At 42.8% G+C, this 22,739-nt stretch overlaps 1 protein-coding gene across 1 annotated transcript in view; it reads right to left on the bottom strand.

Annotated features, from left to right (window-relative positions):
- ST6GALNAC2 (ST6 N-acetylgalactosaminide alpha-2,6-sialyltransferase 2) overlaps positions 1-22,739 on the bottom strand; it is a 64,904-nt gene that overhangs the window by 5,609 nt on the left and 36,556 nt on the right. Inside the window, exons 2-5 of the mRNA XM_075845072.1 lie at positions 9,223-9,306; positions 9,078-9,132; positions 7,411-7,594; positions 1,055-1,217 (exon numbers count right to left, since the gene is read on the bottom strand). Of these exons, the coding sequence (XP_075701187.1) occupies positions 1,055-1,217; positions 7,411-7,594; positions 9,078-9,132; positions 9,223-9,306 (486 nt within the window). The remainder of the gene's footprint in view (positions 1-1,054; positions 1,218-7,410; positions 7,595-9,077; positions 9,133-9,222; positions 9,307-22,739) is intronic.

The following is a 22,739-nucleotide window of genomic DNA, read 5'->3' as shown; positions in this document are numbered from 1 at the left end:
AAAACATTCTGTAAATGTAAAAATTCTCCCTTAAAAATGTAATATAATGATGATTGCCAGGCGTGATTACATTTAGTAAATCAGTTGCACTTGAAGGACATTCCTCAATTCTCGAAAAAGTAATTTGTGTCAGTAAAATTGGCGGGGGACCCTCATACATATGGGGTTCACGCTGAGATAACTGCCATAATTTCACTAATATATGACGCTCAATCTTTCAGATCTTAAAAACCCTTTTACACCGGCCAATGATTATTAGGAAACGTCCGTCAATTTTAGGTTATCATGACTACTAGCCAAGTTTCTGGATGACCCTGGTTTGAGATGCAGAGCCAATCTTATTTTTCTGTCTGCAACCTATCAGGGCCACGTGTGAAGTATTTGAGTCTGTTCAGTTATTTCATTGTTGCTTGTGATTTTATTGTGAATACATATGCCTGATCAAGCTCCTGGTTACACCCTGAATCACTCTGTGATGTGAAACAAGCTGGGCATGAATGGAGAGAAGTGTATGACGCCGATTGGTCAGCGTCATACACTTTTTTTATACAACGCCCACTTGGTCAATAAAAAAAACGCCCAGTTTGGCATTTAGAAAAAATTAGCATAAATCGAAAAATGTTTCAAAACTTGCTCAATAATAAACATTTAAAAAATAAAACAGTAGTTATCTTCATCAAAGCGCCTATTAGATTAGGTAGAAGATAGGGCAGTTATAAACTGGTGACAGCTGCTTTAAGCACACACTCCATTAACAGGTATCACCACATTTTTTCATCCATTCCCAGAAGGAATAACTGGAACTGCACAATGCCGAGTCCTGCAGAAATGTTTCAAAATTGTTGGAGCGTTTTTGGGGAATGGAAGTATTTACTAAACAGACATTTCTTTAGAACCAAATGGGCCATTTGTTCAAGATGATTTTACAATGTACAATGTTCTTTTACTTTCAGGAGCCATTTGTGCAGAAATAAAAGTAATTGTTAAGAGTTTACAAACTTTTTGTATATATTCGTATTACTCATTGACATTCCATATCCAGTCACTCTCATACCTGAAAACATAGTGGTGGTCATCAATCTCTTTTCCCTTACGGGAACCATTCAGGATCCCCCCATTTCCCACCACCGCACAGCGAACACATCCCTTAGGAGGCCGCCAATCAAACAGTTTCTGGTTGGCAGAATCATTAAGAAGCTGTAATGTGGAGGTAACGTCTAAGGAAAAATAAAGATGGGACAGTTCATGTGAGACCCATTCCATAAAATGAAGAAACGGGTAATTAGATTTTTTTTTTTATTATTACATTTTTCATTTTGTTTGCACATTAGTATAACATGGGACAACAGACAATGATAGCAGGAAGGCTTCATGGCTTATTAGTAACAACTACAACACTTCAAAGCAATGAATTGCATTACGCTCTGTGCACAAGGAATTCTCATGTGGATTGTTTGTTGCTAGTAACCTGCAATGTAGCTCTGCATCAGTGATGTAATATATAGCCATGGCTTTTGTTGTTTATTTCTGCTGAGGCATACATTTGCGTTGTCTGTTGGGGATTTATTTAAAATTTACAGCCGTAAAAAATCACCGCTACAAAATGACCTAAGAAAGCTAAAGAATGTCTGGCGGGAGTATGGCAGAGCATTTGCAAATAAAGTCTTCAATGTGCATTTTTGGTATATGGCCTTTGTAGACAGTACGACCTGGTGTATCACACTTTAGTCTGGCTGGATGTAAAGTGTAAAGGGGGTTTTACACTGGACGATTATCGGGCAGACGATCGTTCATAGAACGCTGGTTGCCGATAATTGCCCTGTGTAAACAGGGCAGCGATCGGCAGATAAACGAGCAAACGCTCGATCATCTGCTGATCGTATCGTTTTAAAAAAGTTAAATATTATCGTTGTTGGCAGCACATCTTGGCGTGTAAACAGAGACACGCACTGCCGACATGATAATAATGGATGGGGACGAGCGATCGGAGTAACGACCGCTCGTCCCCATCCATAGCTCCGTGTGACCGGAGCAAACGTGCGCCGATCAACGATGTCTCGTTGATCGGCGCTCGCTGCACCTAAAGAATATCGGCAAGTGTAAAAAGGGCCTTAAATTTAAAAAAAACTCAAATATGTGTATGAAAATGAAGATAAATTCTTATGTCATAGTACACCTTACTAACTATAATGCAGTAGTCTACAAACCTCTGGCCTCCCAGCTGTTGTGAAATGACTATTCCCAGCATGCACTAATAGCACGTGTAGCTGAACAGCCACAGGTCTCATAAACATCTACGTATTAACTGGGTTGAATAATGCAAATATTCTCCTTGTAATGGGCTGGTCACCATGTGCGATCATCACATAACCAGGACTGTTTTACATCCTTTAGAAGTAAACCTGAAGCTCTCTATTCACTAACAGCAAGCAGATTGCTTGGTTTTCTAAAATAATTGATACACAAACTTTAATGTACGTAGATGAACGTGGAGACTTACAAAGAAATAACAGGATCGTTAAGGCAGAACAAGAAGAATCTTTAAGTCAATGAAAATTCCTGTATATAGCCAAGATGGCGGCACTGGAGCAGTACTCTCAGTAGTCCAGCCATTATTCCTGTGTATACCAGCCATCATCCCTGAATATAACCCCCATCATCCCTGAATATAACCCCATCATCCCTGTATATACCAGCCATCATCTTTGTTTATAACCCCCATCTTACCTGTATATACTAGCCAGGTTGGTATATACAGAGATGCTAGGGGTTATATACAGGGATGATAAGGGTCATATACAGGGATGATGGCTGGTATATTCAGGGATGATGGGGGTTATAAACAGGGATGATGGCTGGTATATACAGGAATGATGGGGCTATATACAGGGATGATTGGGTGTTATATACAGGGTTAATGGCTGGTTTATAATTAGAATGCACCTCTTCAGTTGTAAACATGCTTTAGGGGGGCCCACTGGGTTGGGGCCCACTCAGATATGTCCCCCCCCCCCTGTGCTAAACCCCTAGCTGCGCCTCTGGTCCTGCTCTTATGTATCTGCTTTCTGTTTTGTCCCTGTCTTGTTCTGGCTTTGATTTCTATCTTGACCCTGCCACTTCAGACTACTCTCTTTGCTAATCTGCAATTCTCGCCACCATCTATTATCCCTTTCTTCTTTTTATTCCTGGCTTTGACTGTTTATGTTACTTGAAATATTTTTACATTTTATATCTTTGTCTACTTTAGGCTAAAGAATCCAGAAAGGAATCAAATAAGGCATAGAAAATACATCATGATGCTAAGGCTTCAAGGTGAGTTCTGGTCGCGTGAAGATCACAGTATTTTTGTCATCACCAAACCTCAATATTGCATGACAATTATAAGAATTTCAACATGGTCAGAAATTCACATGATCGTTGCAAGTTTTCGGTGACTTTTTTTCACCCATAAGAAACATTGAGGTGACTAAACAGTCATGGTAATCCACGATTTTATCAAGACCAAAAGTTCCGTAAAGGAATTCTCTAAAAAGTAAAAGGTAGCTGCTACATGCGTAAAGGCGCCCAAACACATTTCAACATGCTTGATCCTTTGTTTTCAGGGGAGATAGGCCGCTGCCAGATGTGTCTGGCAGCGGCTTATTCCCCTCTCCCCATTTAGTACAAATGCACATTCGTCCAAAAGCTATCCAAGGTTTATGGCTACCTTAAGGTTAGGGCTGCATGGTGTTCAGCTTTGTGAAGCCCGTTGGCCACCTTGTTGCTGCAGGATCTGAATCCGGTGATGCTGCCACAGTAATGAGACAATTCGATGTGACTTTTGGTAACATTGGGCATTAAGTATTGCTGAGTGAACCTGTCATTATGGCAGAACTCTTTAAATTGTAGCATTAGTGTGTTGCCCTAAGAGAACTGTACTAGTCACTTTTATTGCATCCACTAAATGGCCCCCCAACTGGCAAGCAGTAATTAGTATTAGTGAGGACTTTTTGGGGTATAACTCTAGGGGATACAGAGATAGCAGTTGCACTCAAGCTCTTGTGAATGAGGGGACCCAAAAGCCCTTCAGTCACATAAGAAGACACCAGTATTATAAATGGCACATGGTAGGTGGGGGGCCCGATTACAGATTTTGCATTGGGAACTTCAATTTACGCCTCTGATGACATTCCATCCCTATCCACAGACAGGTCTTTTTGCCTACACTTCTCTACTTTTTACAATTCAGTCTGATTGAGTTGTTTTCTTTGACGTCGGTGTCCATATCTCTTCTCTGTCTTTTGGTGACCATATGTTGTCAGATATTTCCGTTTGAGGCAATGTTTGGCCATAGAGGTGGTGACATCAAGCCCCTTTAATGCCTGAAAATCTCTTTGTGATTAACTAATCTTTACCATTTCTCATAGAACAGGTAACTGGACCTCCGTGAAGCCAGTGTCGGACCCGCACCGATGACATACTGATAACCTATCCGTTGGATAGGTCATCAGTTTTTAGAAGGTGAACAACCCTTTTAATGAGTAGGAAGAAGTAGAAAGAAGGTGTCTAACAATGGTTAGCTGTCTTACCAACCATTGGTTTAAGCGAGACATGTTCCTATGTAGGCCAGCTTTAGCTTTGGTTGGTAAGACTCCTGTGGTTTCTATAATTGACCTTCCTCAATGTCCCTGGTTCTACTAATGCATCATAATTCCATTTTCATCTTTTCCATTTATTTTCTTGACCCTTCTAATGTGACATCAGGTCAGTATTGTCTGTATGTTCTGGGTTCCTGTTTTCTACTATACTGGCCGGCTCATATGGACAGTTTCAATTCCAAAAGATGGTGTAGAGAGGGATTTAGATATGAAGCATGGTTCCAAGGACAGTTGTGGTACTAAGTTTATTTTCTCTCCAGAATTGTAGTTTATCAGTGGTATGGAAATATAGTACATGTTATTGAGAATGGTGAATTATGATTTTAGAGTATACACAATTATCTAGACCTATAGAATATAGTTGACACAAATCATCACCATGGTTTATAGATTTATTGCAGTCTTTTGACATGTCCTGGCTACAGAAAGGGTTAATACTTACACCCACAGCTGAGCTTTTGGCGACGCTATCGCAGATAGTTTAAGACATAAGCCCCCTGTGTGTGGCTCTGGGGGGTGGTCCTTTTAAAAAGAACAAGTCTCATTGTTTGTGAGATTCGATATGGAGAGTGAATTAAATGTCACAGTTGCTTTCACTGCATAAATCTGTGGACATGTTGGCGGAAGCTCATTGTGTATGTGATAGCTGTATAATATAGAATTCATGAATACTATAGGAAAATACATTGAGCAAAAATTTAGTTCAGTTTTCGTGTACCTTCTGTTTTGCAAAAATGCTATAGTCCAGCGGCATTAACATGTACTAAAATAGTACACGGTACTAGTGCGATGCAAAGACGTTATTGATGCATTTTATGCTTCAGTTATGCATTTTACCCCCCAGAGACTAATGGAATAGTTCCAAATTGAGTTGTGCATAGTATTTTATATAGGCAAGCATAGTACACAAGACGCCCCTCACCGTGCCACTTTCTACTCCGAATATGCTGCCCATCTGACCGATTGAGTGAGCTAATCCCTGTCTACTACCTTGTTCTATCATTCAGCATCTGTGAAAGAGCAAAGTTCATCTAGGCTTAATTCCCATGGCCCCACATAGCTCTACTGGACCAAGCTTAGATCACCATAGAGTAGGGTTCTGTGATCTAAGTTTGATTCACTGAAACTTTTCAGGGTCCATGTCTTGCAGCTGTAATACAGACCCTAAAATATGTCACCTGAAATATGGCTATCTGAAATAGGGCTATGAGCAGAGTTATAGACAGGGTATATATACTGTAACTCATTTTGCACTTCCACCGGACTTAAAGGGGTTTTCCAGTTTCTGACAACTGATGACCTATCCACCGGATAGGTCATCAATACGTGATCTGTGGGGGTCCGACACCCAGGGCCCCGGAAAGATCAGCTGGTCCGGTGCCTCCGTGCACCGGACGTCCATGCCGGAAGCAGTTAGCTGTTGCCACGTGAAGAGTGGCCGAGCTGCAGTACTGCAGCTCTGCTCCTATTCAAGTGAAAAGGAGCAGACCTTCAGTTCGGCAGCACGGCCGCTATGCTATATATACGGAGCCGACTGCTTCCGGGTTCTGCACATAGCATTATGTGCAACAACATCCGGTGCCCACAGGCCACCAGAGCGGGTTATCGGTGCGGGGTCCGGGTGTCGGACCCACACCGATGACATACTGATGACCCATCCGGTGGATAGGTCATCAGTTTTTAGAAGGTGACAACCCCTTTAATGAGTAGAAAGAAGAATACATCTTGACACTTAAAGAGGTTGTACACTTTGAACAATCTTCATTTTAGTTTGAAGGGTTCTTCGACCAAGCTGTTCACAGGATGTCCTGCGGCTCGGACCCCCACCGATCAGCTGTAATCTCGGGGGGGGGGGGGGGGGCAACCAAGCAGCAAGTGATCAATTCCCCTGCAACATGACCATAAGATAAGTGAAGTATTGCACAGTTTGGGTATGTTCACACGCACTAATTACGGACGTAATTCGGGCGTTTTTGCCCTGAATTACGTCCGAAAATAGCGCCTCAATAGCGTTGACAAACATCTGCCCATTGAAAGCAATGGGCAGACGTTTGTCTGTTCACACGAGGCGTATATTTACGCGCCGCTGTCAAATGACGGCACGTAAATAGACGCCCGCGTCAAAGAAGTGACCTGTCACTTCTTTGGCCGTAATTGGAGCCGTTATTCATTGACTCCAATGAATAGCAGCGCCAATTACGTCCGTAATAGACGCGGCGTTCAAGCGCCTGCACATGCCGGCGGAAACATCCCCGTAATTTCAGCCGTTACGGACGCTGTCGTGTGAACATACCCTTTGAATTAAAATCAGTGGGCATTCCATATAATGTAGGGGCTGTCCAGACAACCCCTTTAATGGCTATTTTTTTTAACCCCTGGGCTGTGTTTTGTTGTAATTTTACATTTTGTTGCTGCATGCATTTAAGTCCAGGAGGAGATGTTAAAGTGAGAAGTATAAGGAAAGCAAAACGTTGCATGCACCAAAACGGCAATATGTGAACACAGCCTAAAGGCCATCTATGCACTTCTGAAGCTCTACAAAAGGGAAAATATTTTAACATGTTTAATTTTTCTTAATTTTAGATATATATTGCAGTGGGTTACATCTCTTATTGAAAGATTTATTATTTTACAGATAATTTCTTACTTCTATGCAAATTTATGAAAAGCAGAATATTTGATAACTTGGCCCCTGTCAGGTCCTGTGAAAACATATTCGGGGAATACAATGATTTTTAATTAATATAATGATAATGGATAAAAAAGGTAATACCTTCTAAGGGAAGATCCTTCCAACCGTATGGAACTGGTCTCTGGCTAAGGTTTTTCCTAGTGTCCTCAGTAATGTAACTGTCCCACATAAGCACAGGGATGTCAAAATTAAACAAATTTCTGAAATAAAAGTCATTCTGCACACGTAAACGTAGAGAAGTGTGACAGACTGAGTCAGCGTGCAGCTAGGAGGAAAAGAGAAAGGGTGTAAATTTTAGAAATAATATATTTTGGGTTCATTTTTATAGTCATTTGCCCACATTGACTAAGGGTGGTTTTACACGTTAGCTCATTCATCAGCTGAGCGAGAGTTTATCCAATGATTGACCCATGTAAAAGTGCCTTAAGACTGGCGTATCTTATGCCTGCCTTAGTAAAGGAGAGAATAATTTGCTTCATAATAAATTTGTCGAATTTTGCACTGAGAGGCAAAAACCTGCTATTAACAGGTGTAGATTTGCAACAATATTTGCGCAATTTTTAGCCTTTTTAATTAGAGACCTTATCTATTTTTCTTCTCACTTTCCAAAATTGGTGAATGGTGAGAAAAGTTGCAAATTTGTCCCACGTTGTGATTTGCGTTGTTTTTTTCCCCAAGTTTACACCAACACCTGGCGTGAACTACATGACAAATGTGGTAAAATATTCTGAAAGTGAACCTCCACTTTGGAGCCACTATATACATCAGCAATTCCATAAATATATCTATTTCTCCATTTACAATAGAGCAGGTTAAGTAATAGAGTAGGATAACGGGAATTCAAATTTTCACGCTCATGGCAGGCCTTATGTTGGATGGCGCTCTTTAAGGTACCTTCTGTTGATGCCCCATACACGGTGTACTATACAGTGCACAACTAATCATACCATATAGCGCTTTATTGTGGTACCCACAAACTAGTGACATACATTGGCCTAATATTTCCATACAGTTGCTTAAATAACAATACTATACACCATCATGCACTGCGAAAATATGTGCACAGTACGCAAATATTACCAACATACAGTCACCAAATAATAGCTCCATACATAAAGTAATCTTATTACAGTGCCATACAATGTTTAAATGATATTGCTATACAATAAATATTAATATTCATGGTGGTCGCAAACCTTGGTTCCCAGGCCATCTGTAGTGCCCCGTTTAGCAGGAACAGTCGTTGCGCCCTGTGAATCTGCACAGGACGCATGCCTCCTGTTCATGCTAAAGGGGATATACACATATTGGATAACTGCTGAGTCCAAATTTAAAGTGAATCTTTAGTTTTTAACACCATGTTATTATTACGTCCAGCATTCTGTGATGAGTAACAGATTTTTCATAGAATCACATCCCATAATATATTTGCTTTTTTATGTATATAAAATACATGTATAGGTCTTACGTTTCCTCTCTCTCATTGATTGGGTTGAATGATTAGTAAAGAGATCCCAATGAAAAAATAACTTGTACTTTTTCGGAACGTTCTCAGCACGATGTCCCAGTGTATGTGGCCCCACACAACGGCTGTAGGAGTGGAATGGCAGCTAACCTGCTGCAATATCAGATCATAACAACTGCTTTATGAACTTTCTTGCATGTATTTATTTGAATGTATCCAGTTTTATGATACATATATAATGCATATAATGTCATGATTGTAATAAATCTCCGACACCGTTTACCTTAAGATCAGCTATAGACTTCATCAATGTCATTGCAGTCTTCTTGTCACTTTTCCTACATTGAAGCAATAAAATTAATATTATTCTTATGCTATTTATAGAGCCATTGCTTTTTTTAACCAAAATGCTTTTATTTAACCCTCACCTTTCGTGATCTGTCCTGATGGTATGTTGGCTATCATTTGACCCCTTGAAAATGGAATGAGGACCAGTTCCTGGATGAAGGCTTCTGCAAAAAGAATAAAAAGCCCACTTGAAATTCAGGCCCACAACTGACATCTTGTGCTCCAACACACTTTGGTTTTAGTAACTTAGTTCTCAGTGCAATGCGCTAACACAATGTATAGAACCGTTCTTAAACTTTCTACCTGTTAACCCTCGGGCCTTATCAGTACAATACAACTCCAAATATTCCATTCTGGGGGATGTCATAACGTCACTTCTGGAGAACCTGTGTTAGAAAACATCCGTCCCTTTAAGATTACCATGACTACTAGCCTAGCTTCTGGGCGGCTCTGGTTAGGGTTGTTGAGCCTATTCCACTTCTCTGTCTTTCTTCCTATCAGATTGAATGGTGGAGTATTTAAATCTGGGTGGGGTTCTGTTTTCTTTGCTTGTGATTTTCCATGTTTCCATGTGTTTGATCAAGTTACTGACTATACCCTGTACCTTTGACTATTTGCACTTTTTGGAATTGGATCTCGGCTTGTTTCTGGATTACCCTTTGCTTACTGATTTGGACTTTCTGCTCTCGGCTGGTTTTGACCTCTGCAATCCCCGATATCCACTAGCTTTGTGATTTGGACTTTCTGTTTACCCTCGGGCTGTCTTGTTATCTGCTCTGGTATTGCATGCATTGTACCTCTTATCCAACACCGAACTCTGTTAAAACAACCTGGGTTCTCTGCTGCAAAGTCCAACCTGCCTTGCGGTGGGCTCTAGCGAAAACCATAGTGTAGTCTTAGATTCTGTTGATCAGAGTTGTGGCGGATTTGGGGTTGCAGATTTATTTGCATGCTCATTCCTGACAGTCTCCAGCAGCCTTTGGGGAATCGCTCACATAGCAATTGCTCAACTAGTGATTCCATAACAACCTGCTTCAGTAAACAGCTCTGATTACTAAGCTGTAGGGTAGTGGTATATAGCTGTAGAGCACCGTATACCACTCAACAATAAAAATGTAAGATAGTGTTCCATTAAAGCGATCCAGGCGATCAGATCCACTAGCTCACATATTTAGCTGCAGGGGAAATGTTTCATTTCTTGGCTCCCATTCAAATGATGTTCATATGCTAAATAGGAAATATAGAAATTGGTTGTCCTGATGGTCACGTTGAGCACTAAGTTGGGTTTTAAGGGGTGAGGAACTGGACCCAGGGCCCTAATTTTCTAGAACCCCCGGAAGCAAACTAAGACCACCCAGTATATACTATAGTACTATATGGCAGTGTTATGTGGGCTCTTTAAGGAATTATTATTTGGATAGTGCATATTATTTGGGTACTATATGGTAATATTATGTGGCCTATATATGTCAGTATTATCTTGGCACTATATGGACTTAAATTACAAGAACAACTGTCTAATAATAGTAATTGCCCTACTTTGCTTGTTGCCTATTTTCTATAAAACATGCACAATTGATGTCTAAATAAATCACACCCCATTATTTAGCTTGGCAATATTGGTCCACGCGCACAGATGAGTATGTATTAATTGAGAAAGGAGCTAGTCCGGCTCCAAAATTGTTCTCATACCCTTGTAACAATAAATTTAGTCTATAAGAAGATTTTGAATCTAATATTCTGATTACATGCAGACACCTAAGGGCTTGTCCGGAATTGCGGACGGAAAACCTGCAGCAGAATACAGTACCAGCAAAGTGGGTGAGATTTAACAAATCTCATCTACACGCTTCGTAAAATTTCTGAGCAGAAATTCACCTGCAGTGCATATTTTTCATACTGCAGCATGTCAATTCTTGCTGCGGAAAGTGGACTGAATTGCTGTGCTTTTCAGGAGATATCATCATCTCGCAGCATTGAAAATCCGCAGCAAAATCCGCACCATTTTCTGCAGTAAATGGTGCGGAATGTCTGCTAGTTTCAAGGATGGCCTAGTAATGGAGTCAGATACAGCTGTTGTCAATAGAAACGTAGCGTTACTCCAATTAAGGCAACAAGCTTAATATTTACAAGAATGTACAAAGTTTGGCGGTTACAGAATATGGCAAACAGCTTGGCGGTTACATTCACAATCCAGAACAGGGCTTGGTGGTTACAGTCTCTTAGTGGGTATGGAGATTGACTGTTTCAGTCTCTTAATGAGTAATATGCAACTCATGTAACTTGCGGAACACAGGGTCTACGCAGACTTTCTCTGACTGAGTCTCTCTCTGGCAAGGATCCACAACATCTACCGGCCATGATGGTGCATAACCACTTGCAGCAGACATAAGGCCTTCTAGTCGTCAGGGCTCAAGTCACTCGCGGCAGGCTCAGATCAAGATAACTGGTGTGTACCATCCAGCAAGATTCCCAAAAGCCATAACTTTTTTATTTTCCCATCGATAGCCGTATGATGGCTTGTTTTTTGTGGGACGAGTTGTAGATACTCAGGGCACCATTTGTTGTCCATATTATATACTAGGAAGCAGGAAAAAAAATCTTTGTGGGGTGGAATGGGAAAAACACAGTGATTCATCCATTTTTTGGTGGTAAAAATGAGATTGTTAACTTTATTCTTCTGATCTATACGATTACGACGATACCAAATTTACTGTATATAACTTTTTATGTTTTACAAGGAAAAAAACTGATTGTTAAAATAAAATTTGTTTTGTGTCGCCATATTCTGAGAGCCATAACTTTTTTATTTTTCTGTCTATTGAGCGATGTGGGAGCTTATTTTTGCGGGACGAGCTGTAGTTGCTATTTCCATACATTAGATTTTTTGATACATTTTTATTCCATTATTTGTTGGAGATGACGTCACCAAAAACCAGCGATTCTGGTGTTTTAATTTATTTTTTTTACGGCCTTCACGTGCAGGTTAAATAATGTTGTATTGTTATAGTTCTGACTTTTAAGGACGTGGCGATACCATATATGTTAATGTTTTTATTTTTTTATATTGTGTTTGTTTTTGTCTTTTGAGGACTTAATAGTTATAGTTTTTTTTATATATTTAAAAAACTTTATTCAACTGTATTTTTTTTATTTTATATTAGTCGCACTAGTGGACTTGAACGGGCGCTCGTTGGATCACTTGCAAGATGTACTGCAATACTAATGTATTGCAGTATATCGCTATACTGACAGTCTCCAATGAAGCCCTGTCGAGGCAGGGCTTCATAGGAGTACAAAGATGGCAGACCTGGGGGCCTTCATTATGCCCCCATTCTGCGACGCCAACCATCAGGACCCCGCGGTTGCATTGCAGGGGAGGCAATGCAACGTCACAGGGGGCCGCCCCCTTTTTCTAACGGCTTAGATGCCGCAGTCGCTTTTGACTAAGGCATCTAAGGGGTTAAACGAGCTGGATCCTGCTCGCTACACTGAATAGTTGGCTGTTTTATACAGTGGACACACTCGTTCTATGGAGTGGACTAAATATCCTCGCTCCACCTACAAATGGAGCCCATGCAGAACGTGGCCAGAGCCCACCAACATCTCCCACGGGCCCTTGTATGTCAACTAAACATGGCTTGACGATTAAAGACACAGTGCCAACATAAACACATGAACAGCAACACAATATGACTTGTGCATGAAATTGAGGGGACAGTCCAAGTGCTCTATTGCAAAGCACCTCCTTGTAGGCTGAGCAGGGCTAAGCTGCAGTAGCAGACAGCCCCACGATCATACATTGATTTCTTAATATGGATGGAGAATATTCACCGAAAGCAAGCCTAATGTGATCCTTGTGAATGATTAAAACAGATAAAAGGTATTATCTTGTTAAAGGAGTTGTCTAGTTTAGAAAACACATTTTCATATTCCCCATTAGGGAATTCTGAATTTATAGAGGGTGGTCCTCTGTTCAGAATACTCATCTCTTAGCCACGGTGTATAGCGGATACAAAGAGCGTCTATTGCTTTGGAGGACCAGTCCTGTCCTGCCTTACACAGACCATTGATATGAATGGGCTCTGTGTAATGCTTATTTTCTACTGTGGTGGCACTGCAGGTAAACTGAACACTTACAGACTAGGTTCCCCACAGGTTGCATTTGATCTCTGGGGGTCCCAGCAGGGGGACACTTTGTGATCAACTTATTGTAAAGTGAAACTACTAACAAATAGGAATTCTTCACAACGAAGAACTCCTTTAAAAGCTATATAAACCTTTGGAAAAAAAAAGTTTCAGTGTGTTTCGTGCAACATTGTAATTACTTTTTATTAAAAATTATTTTAACTTTTTCAGATACAGGTGCTTTGTATCCTGGATACACAACAGATATATCTTGTACTGAGACCTGAATCCGTCGGGTCAGCAGGACTGACGGGTTCAGTGATAGCGGGTCCTGTGTGTCTCTGAAACACAGGATCGAGCTGTCATCGATCACATCTAAGTTCATAACTTAGATGTGATCTATAACTGGTGGATCCTGCGTATCCCGCTGTCATGAACCTGTCAGTCCAGCTGACCTGACGGATTCAGGTCTCAGCGCAAGATGCAGCTGCTCCGTATAGAGGATACAAAGCAGCTGTATCTGAAAAATGAAAATAATTTTTAATAAAAAGTAATTACAAAGTTGTACCAACACACTGATACACTGTTTTAGCAAAAATTAAAAAAGGTATTCATAGGTGTACAAAATATAATGTACTGACATATGGTCTGCACTAATCTGTAATCAGTGGAGCGCCCAATTGCAGTGAATTAAGTCCAGCAATCCACTCAGAAATACATATATAATAATTATGTCCAATGGGGCTACACACTGTACAGATAAAAATTCAACACACTGACTCCAGGAAAAGTTCCTCACCATCCCGAATATCAAGGAGGTTAGATATGGTAGATGAAGTATCAGAACACACTTGGTGTTTCTACTGCCGGGTCTCCCAGCCTTCACATAAATTGGTTCTGTAAAGGATAAAAGCAGACAAACATAGCGCCGACTGCAGCATTGGATAAAATCTTTTGGTACTTTATTTCATATACTAACAAAGTGACAGAATAAAAAGCGCTCATAAACATATAAAATCTCCACGTTACATGCCAGGCCTCTCCTGCCCCCCGACCCTGGGTTTCGCCTTGTCCAGCTTCTTTTGGGGCATTTTTTACAAAAGAAGTAAATTATAAACAGTAATTTCACATAGAGCAAAGCATGGAAATTGGACCCTCATGGTTCCATTCCATTGGGCTATTGGTGCTATGCGTATTGGAAACGTGTGTTAGCTACTCATAAAACCATATAGGAAAGTAAAGCAAAACATAAAATAAAACATATTCCACAAAGTCTGATGAGTCCAGCTAATAATTGTCGGCTAACTATAGACATTTTCTGAATATCTGACACGATCGGTTGAATTTGTTTTGTTGGGGGTCAGGCAAATGACAAGTCATTATATCTGTGTCCTGTCAGGAGATAAAAGGTGGAGAACTTGGCCTGACACAGAGAGCTGGCAAGAACGTTTCGAGATTTGTGTCTGGGGGAAACCTAAGATGGAACAGCATGGCTTAGATCTGTGACATTTGGGACCCAGAGGAAATGAGCCAAATGCTGTGACACCCATCTGTGTCGGATTTTGTTCAGCTATGTATCTGAGGAACAGGTTGGGGCCTCATCTTGGTTCACCGATGGAATAAAGTAAGAGGGGAAAGACAGGATAGATGAAGTGAGAATAACAGTGTGAGAGCTTGTCATCTCTGCATTAGTCCTGTCTGCTATAGTGATGTAACATACTTATTCTGCCGCGATCCAGCTCGCTCTCTCCCTACCAGCTGCTATACAGTAGGTGACTTGTGCCGTTTAGTTGGTTCTTTCTCTAGGTATCATAGGAACCAGACCGTAACAAGTGACTACCATATGTATACATATATCCAGAAACTTAACTATTAATGCCCATAGTGTCTGTCATCCAAGTAAGGTTAAATTTGTGTTGTTCACATGTTATCCTAAAAAGGGTCCTAAGGGTTTAAAAAAGTTAGACTAAAATCACATTGTATTCAGGCATTACGTTTGGCATGCAAATTTGAAGAGTGCATATGCTCCAGACTAAAGGCCCTTTTACACTGACCAATTATCGGCAAATGCTCGTTGCCGATAATTGCGCTGTGTAAACTGGGCAGCGATCAGCAGATGAATGATCATACGTTCATCTGCTGATCGTATCCTTTTAGAAGTGAATATTTTTTGTTGTGGGCAGCACATCTTCCTGTGTAAACGGGGACGCGCTGCCGACATGATAATAGTAATGGATGGGGACGAGCTATCGGAGTAACGACTGCTCGTCCCCATACATAACTCCGTGTGACAGGAGCAAACGAGCACCGATCAGTGAGCTGTCTCGTTGATCGGTACTCATTTACACGGCCCAGGACGGACCGTGTAAGAGGACCTTTACATGACTAAGATTTTGCAGTTTCATACATCTGCCATTGACTCTTTAATTGCAAAAAAAAAAAGCTGTATTGGAATTTTAAAACAAAGTTATATCGGCTTATAGCTGCCATAAAATATAAAACAATAGACGGTGAAAGATTGGGGTGAACACCAGCCGCGATTTTGGAAGGCTATAGGGCACGTACACCTTCAGTGAATGGTATAAGGAAAACATTACAAATTCTAATCCTTCTTTAAAGGTAACATGGAAAATCTCCTGCACGCTATGACACCTAATACATCCTGAAAGCCGCCTACCACATGTCAACAGCAGGGATAGCAGCGTTCAGGAGCAAACATCAAATATAACATGAGTTTTTTGGTTCAATTGTCAGATTGTACTCGAAGGAACTGCAATAAAAAGAAGTTGCTTAAACAGTGCCTAAAGGCTATATAAACCTAATGAACAATTTTTTCCTTTTTTTTTAAAACTTTTTGAGTTAGAGTTTCTATGTGTCCTGGAAACATAGGAGCTGTATCTTGCACTCACACTCGACTCCATCTGGTCAGTGGGACTGATAGCTTTGGTGACAGCGGTTCCTGCGAGTCTCTGACACGCAGGATCCACCTGTTATCGATCACATCTAAGATATGAACGTAGATGAGATGGATAGCAGCTTTATCCTGCGTGTCAGAGACACTCAGGACCTGCTGTCACTGAAGTCGTCAGTCCAGCTGACCAGATGGATTCAGGTTTGGGCGCAGGATACAGCTTCTAAGAGGCTGTATCTCAAAAAGTTAAAAAAATTGAGTTTTAGGAATTAGGAGTTTACAGCTCCTAGCAACCGGGACAATGACTGCTGTAGGAAGGATTGGAGTAGGAGTGCAGCAAATGTCCGACAGACGCATGTGGTAGGGAATCTATTATTAGGTGGACAGATAGGGTCATCTGTCAATGAGACTGTGAATGATGAACAGTGTGTTGTCTGCCGGGTGCTCGGGTTCGGCATATTGCGGATCAAATAGGCAGATTGCTGGGTGAGGCTGGGGACGACCCATCAGTTATGGTACACACTGGTACCAATGACAAAGTCAGTGAGAGGTTGGAAAGGCCTTAAAAATTATTTTAGGGAACTAGGAGAGAAGCTGAAGTCCTGGTAGTGTTTCCAGAAATACTACCAGTGCCACAAGCTTCACTAGAAAGAGACAGGGTGGGATTAGGTAGTTATATAAGTGGCTTAGAAATTTGTGCAGGAAGGAAGTGTTTGCGATTGTGGCGAACTGGGCTGTCGGCTACAGGCTCTATGGTAGGGACGGGCTATATCTAAATGGGTAGGGTGCAGCGGTGCTGAGGGAAAGAATGGTTAGACGGTTGGAGGATCTTAAACTAGGATCTGGTGGAGGGAGGGTGGGGATACACAAGCAGGGTTAGACAGTGTACATAGAGAATGGGATACAGCAGGGGTAATGGGGATTTATTGGGGGCTGGGGTTAGCAAGCCGAGTAGGGAGGTGACTAGAAATAAATATGGACCTAATGCTTTATTCAGACGAACGTAAAATACGCGCGTGCAACGCGCGTGATTTTCACGTGCGTTGCCCGTAGCTATATTAGTCACTGGGGCCGTGCAGACATGGCAGCGTTTTTTGCGCAGCGTTGCTCCGTTGCAAAAAACTCACGACATGTCCGTTGATTCAGCGTTTTCAAAGCATCACGCACCCATTGAAGTCAATGGGTGCGTGAAAACAACGCAGGGCACACGCAAGCACCTCCATACGCACAGCGTTTTTCACGCAGCACTTGTTAAGTCTATGTAAATGAGTTGAGCAGACTAGACAAAACAACTACACACCAGGAAGTGCCTTTTCACATTCTGAGCACATGCGCACAGTTTCAACACACATCTGCAGCAATGCCACGTGCGTGTGATGTGGAGAAACTTATTTGCTTGGTCCATGACCGACTCCAGTTGTGGAACACGAATGATGAGGCCTACCACGACCGCACGGGCAAGGAGATAGCCTGGGATGAGGTGGCGCATAGCCTATTTGGGCAGGAGTGGGAAAAAAGTACCACAAGAGACCGCAAAACCATAGGTAAGTGCTGATCTAAATTAATGCTGATGCAATCGCCCATGCTATCGTGTATAGCCTTGTGTTTCATATGTTCTGTACAGTGCTTGGTCGCGCGTGTGGCACTGCATAATGTATAGGCCAGTGTTTAGTGTGTCGTTGTGTATTACGTATAGCAACGTTTGTGACAAGTGAAGTTGTCCATACGGTCAGATGGTCTCATTTTGGTGTCTGTCTCCTGTTCCTATGTCCAGTTGATGATGTCAAAACACGGTGGAGGAGCTGTCGGGATCAGTTTAGGAGGGAATATGGAAACAAAGGGCGAAGTGGGGATGGGGCGTCCAAAAAAAGGCCCTATATATATATGAAACAGCTGATGTTTCTCAAGGACATTATGGAGATGCGACTGTAAGTACTGACATTACATTGATGACATGTGTGTGTTCACTGCATAGCCTGTATAAAAAGCTGTATGGCCCTTGTGGACATGGTAAAATGAGTAACGATAAATGTTTCTGGCAGATGCAGTGATAATCTGAATGACACGGAGGAGGAGGCTGGCCATGTGGAGGCGCACCAGGTCACCGAACAACATCCCGTGCTGCCCTTGACCCCCGACCGTACACAAACCCAAGCTGCCACACAGTTAAGCAGCCAACCCCAGCTGCCAGTGGACCTGGACAATCCATGGACGCCACCAGCCAGACGCCGGCGCACCCAGGTTGCCCCAGCAGGTGCCAACGTGGACGCGAGAGTCCTGGAGTACCTTAGGCGCTGTTTGGAGGAGGATGGATGTGACGCTTTTGGGCGTACCATAGCGCCACTACTTCGGCGAGTACCGGACTACCGGATGGCACGCGTCCAAGGGGCGATCCTCGCTATTATTGACTCTGCCACTCCTCCTAACAATCCACGGCAATGCTTCCAGGTAGTAGAGCAATGGCGTGGATTGCCTGAAGATTGTCTGACCTCTTCTGCTCCTCTCCCTTCCCAGCCTGCTCACACCTTTCAACAGCCACAGTACCAACGGCCGATGGTGAGGGTAATGTCACCAGGTCATGTGGTGCCTCTTGACCGCACTTTCCCCCCCTACGTCAGACCCCAGCCTCCCTTTGTCCAGGGCCCCCCGGCAGGGCTAAACCCTCAGTATCAGCACCACTATGCTGGTGAGGAACATCCTCAGCAGTCCCAGGGACAGTATAGTGGTGCTGAGATGCAGAGCCACCAGTCTCCCTCACACATGTATCAGGACTTATAGAATTGTGTAGGCCGATGCCGCGTGTTTCTATGTGGGACTGTAAACATGGAAGTCACAGTTTATTTCTGTAGCATCATGTTGGTGCGTTGGATATGTTTTTATGACAGCTGGATGCTGCTCAGTGTTTACGTTTGAAATACCAGATTAAATGGTTATGTTGTTAGCACGTTTCATTATTTGTGTTTGCCTCCATTTATGTGTTGGTACCCAGGTTCCCCCAAACATTATTTTAGGTAATGTTCCCACATTGGGACGGTGGAGCAAGTTTGTAGCATGCCATGATAGAGGTATTAGTTTGTCTTTGGTGGTTTACCTCCATTCCTCATATTGCCCTCGCCTGCATTGCAGTTCTGTGTGAAATGGAAAAAAAATGGTTTTTTGCATGCAAATAGTGCTCAGGGGCTAAGCCATCCGGCCTCCAAAGCCAATGTGTCTACAAGAGATGTCACGTAAAAAGGTAATCCAACAAAGACATAAGCTCGCAACCCACGTCAAGGGTCCTCATGTCTTGCGAGTGCAGAATCAAAATATGCCCTCCACAAAGAAGCACAAATTAACATAACTAATGATACAGTGGCACACTTATCGTGACTAGGACAGGCCTCACAGAACATCCTCCTGCCATGGCACAGCTCCTTCGGGGCTGTCAAAATATTGAGCAAATATGTCGCGTATTCTAATTCCAGAGGTTTGCGCCCTTCCAAGTGGAAGTGGCAGCGGAATGGTTGTTGAGGTAACATTTTGGCGAATATATTCTGCATCACAACCTGCATCATGTATACGACCAAAATTATGAAGCACCACACACGCTTGGATGACACGGGTGACATTTTGCGGCGTCAGTTGCATGGTGGTGAGGAAAACACGCCATTTGGAGGCCATTATGCCAAATGCACATTCCACACATCGCCTTGCTCTGCTAAGGCAGTTATTGAATATGCGCCGCCGGTCATCCAAGCCTCTTCTAGCAAATGGGCGCATTACTTGACTTGTGAGTCCAAAACCCTCATCTGCCACAATCACATAAGGGACTGGTGGTCCTTGCGAGCCAGGCAGGTGGTTCGGCACCGGCACGGAGAGCAGATTGCCCATCAGACGTTGGCCCATCCGGGATGTACGGAAGATGCGGGCATCAGCTGAGCTTCCATAGGACCCTATATGTACAATGGTAAAACAATAATTGCTGTCGGACAAGGCCAACAAGACGATAGAAAAAAACTGTTTGTAGTTATAGAATCGGGATCCTGAGTGGGGGGGGCTTCTTGACCCTAATATGCTTCCCGTCGAGGGCACCAATACAATTAGGAAATTGGGTGGTGGTGTTAAAGTCAGATGCTATCGAAAGCCAGTGGTCTGTCGTCGGCTGCGGCATCACTGTGGTCTTCAAACGCACCCACAAGACAACACAGGTGGCTGTGACAATGGCCGAAATAGTGCTCACTCCCAGAAGGAATTCGAAATGGATCGAATGATAGCTGTTTCCGGTAGCTAGAAATCTACATGGGCGAGATGCAAAAACACACCACACAAATAAGCGTGCTGTAGGACATGGCAACCACACACCAGCCTGTAAGCTGCTATAGTTTTAAACCCACATACCTCAACGTCACAAGGAGTCGCTCCTCGGGGCAAATGCAGCGCCGCATATTTGTGTCCGTGTAGGTTATTCCAGTGCGAATCTGGTCCAGTAGAATATCAAAAGTAGACACAGACATGCGGCAAAACGACCGGAATTTCTCGGGATGGCTGCGAAGTTCCTCATATAGAGTATGAAAATGGCCTTTGGTGGTGCGCTGGGCCACTAGTGGATGAACCCAAATCCTCCCTCTTCTCCCGATTCCCTCAGGAAGCATGGGTCGCCGTTCACCAAATCTCCTAGAAACCATCCATGCTAGCAGCACACGGCCCAGCGGAGTCAAGGGCATATTGTTGTTTTTGGCGTGTAAAACAACCCAAAAACCTACTAACACGGGCCAAAGTTAGAGGAAACGTGAAATCTTGATGCCACCATGTGCTCACATCAAGCAGGTGTTGGAGAAGGTGTCTTTTTGTAGGCTGGCCTCTCCATTACTCCACCCTCCGTTGTTTGGACGCGCGTAAAAAACGCATGCCATACGCGCGTTAAATACGCTATCACGCTGGCCAAACGGATGCCACACGCAACTACAACGCAAACAAAACGTCGCGTTTTTCACGCGCGCACAAACGCCACGTTCGTCTGAATACAGCCTAAGAAAAATAAAGGTGTTGGTAAGATCAAATGTATGCTGGTGAATGCAAGAAGTCTTGCAAAAAAAATGGACGAGTTGGAGATTACTAATGACCGACATAGATTATAATGTAGTGGGCATAACAGAAACCTGGCTGGATGAGAGGCATGACTGGGTAACAAATGTTGAGGGCTACAACGCATTTAGAAAGGATAGAAAAGTTGGAGGGATTTATCTGTTTGTAAAATCCAGCCTAAGACCAGTGTCGAATGAAGACATTGAGGGATGACTGTGACAGTGCGGAGTAATTATGGGTAAATATTCATTGAAGAGGCAATAACAGTAAACTGCTAATTGGAGTTTGTTATAAGCCACCCGAACATAGCGGAACAGACTGAGGATGAAATGTTGCATCAAATAGAAAAGGCAGCAAATAATAATGGGGTCCTTATTATGGGGGATTTTAACTGTCCTGACATTAATTGGGACATAGAGGCCGCTGGATGTGCTAAAAGCTGTACGTTTTTATACACAATTCCAGACAATTATTTTGCTCAGTTGGTTGATAAATTAACCAGAGGAAATGATGTGCTAGATCTGGTCTTATCTAATAGGCCAGACACAATATCAGATGTTTTTGTTTTGGTTTCGTTATCCCGCCCCCCTCATCTGGTTCCAATGACCCATCAGAATCTTTGGTTTGCTTATCAGCATTTCGAAGTTGTTTCCTTAAAACTTCAAAAAGAGGTGTCTTTGGGGCGTATGGCAGGCCACCTGTGGTGGATCTTTAGTTTCCCTGTTAGGAGTGGTGCCGAAGCGCAAGCCCAATAAATTTAGTTTGATCCAGCATCTCTCTTTCCCCAAAGGGTCGTCGGTTAACGATGGCATTTATCCCGATTTGTGCTCGGTGGTATACACATTCATCGATAAAGTGGTATGGTTAGTCAGGCAGGCTGGTAGGGTTAGTCAGGCAGGCTGGTAGGGTTAGTCAGGCGGGCTGGTAGGGTTAGTCAGGCGGTCATTCTGAGAGTCAACGGCTTTTAGGGTGCCTCTGGAACGGAGGTCTTTATGTTGATCGTTGCCTCCCTATGGGGTGCTCCCTTTCTTGCATGTACTTTGAGGCCTTTTGTTCCTTTCTGGAATGGGTAACGAAGGGGGTAGCTGGGGTTGATTCATTGATTCATTATCTCAATGATTTTTTTATGCATAGGCCCTAGCGGCTCCCCTGTTTGCGATAACCTGTTGTATACATTGCAAAAGGTCACAAGGGACTCTGGGGTCCCTCTTGGGCCTGAAAAAACAGAAATAGAAATAGGTTCCGTTGCGATGAAATGTAGACTTCTCGAGGATAAATTTTGTGCTCTCTGTCATAAAGTGCGGCGTGTATGCCATATAAGAAAAATTACCTTGCGCAATCTGCAGTCACTGTTGGGGAAGCTAAATTTTGCATGTCGTATCATGCTGATGGGGAGAATTTTTTGTAGGCGATTGGCATTTGCTACGGCGGGTGTGCAGGAACTACATCATTTTACGCGCCTGGGTGCTGAACATCGGGCCAATTTGCTCGTGT

Source organism: Rhinoderma darwinii, chromosome 13 (assembly GCF_050947455.1).
Source record: "Rhinoderma darwinii isolate aRhiDar2 chromosome 13, aRhiDar2.hap1, whole genome shotgun sequence".
Lineage (NCBI taxonomy): Eukaryota > Metazoa > Chordata > Amphibia > Anura > Rhinodermatidae > Rhinoderma > Rhinoderma darwinii.
Note: the sequence above shows the minus strand (reverse complement) of the source record. Positions and strands in the feature narration are given on the sequence as shown.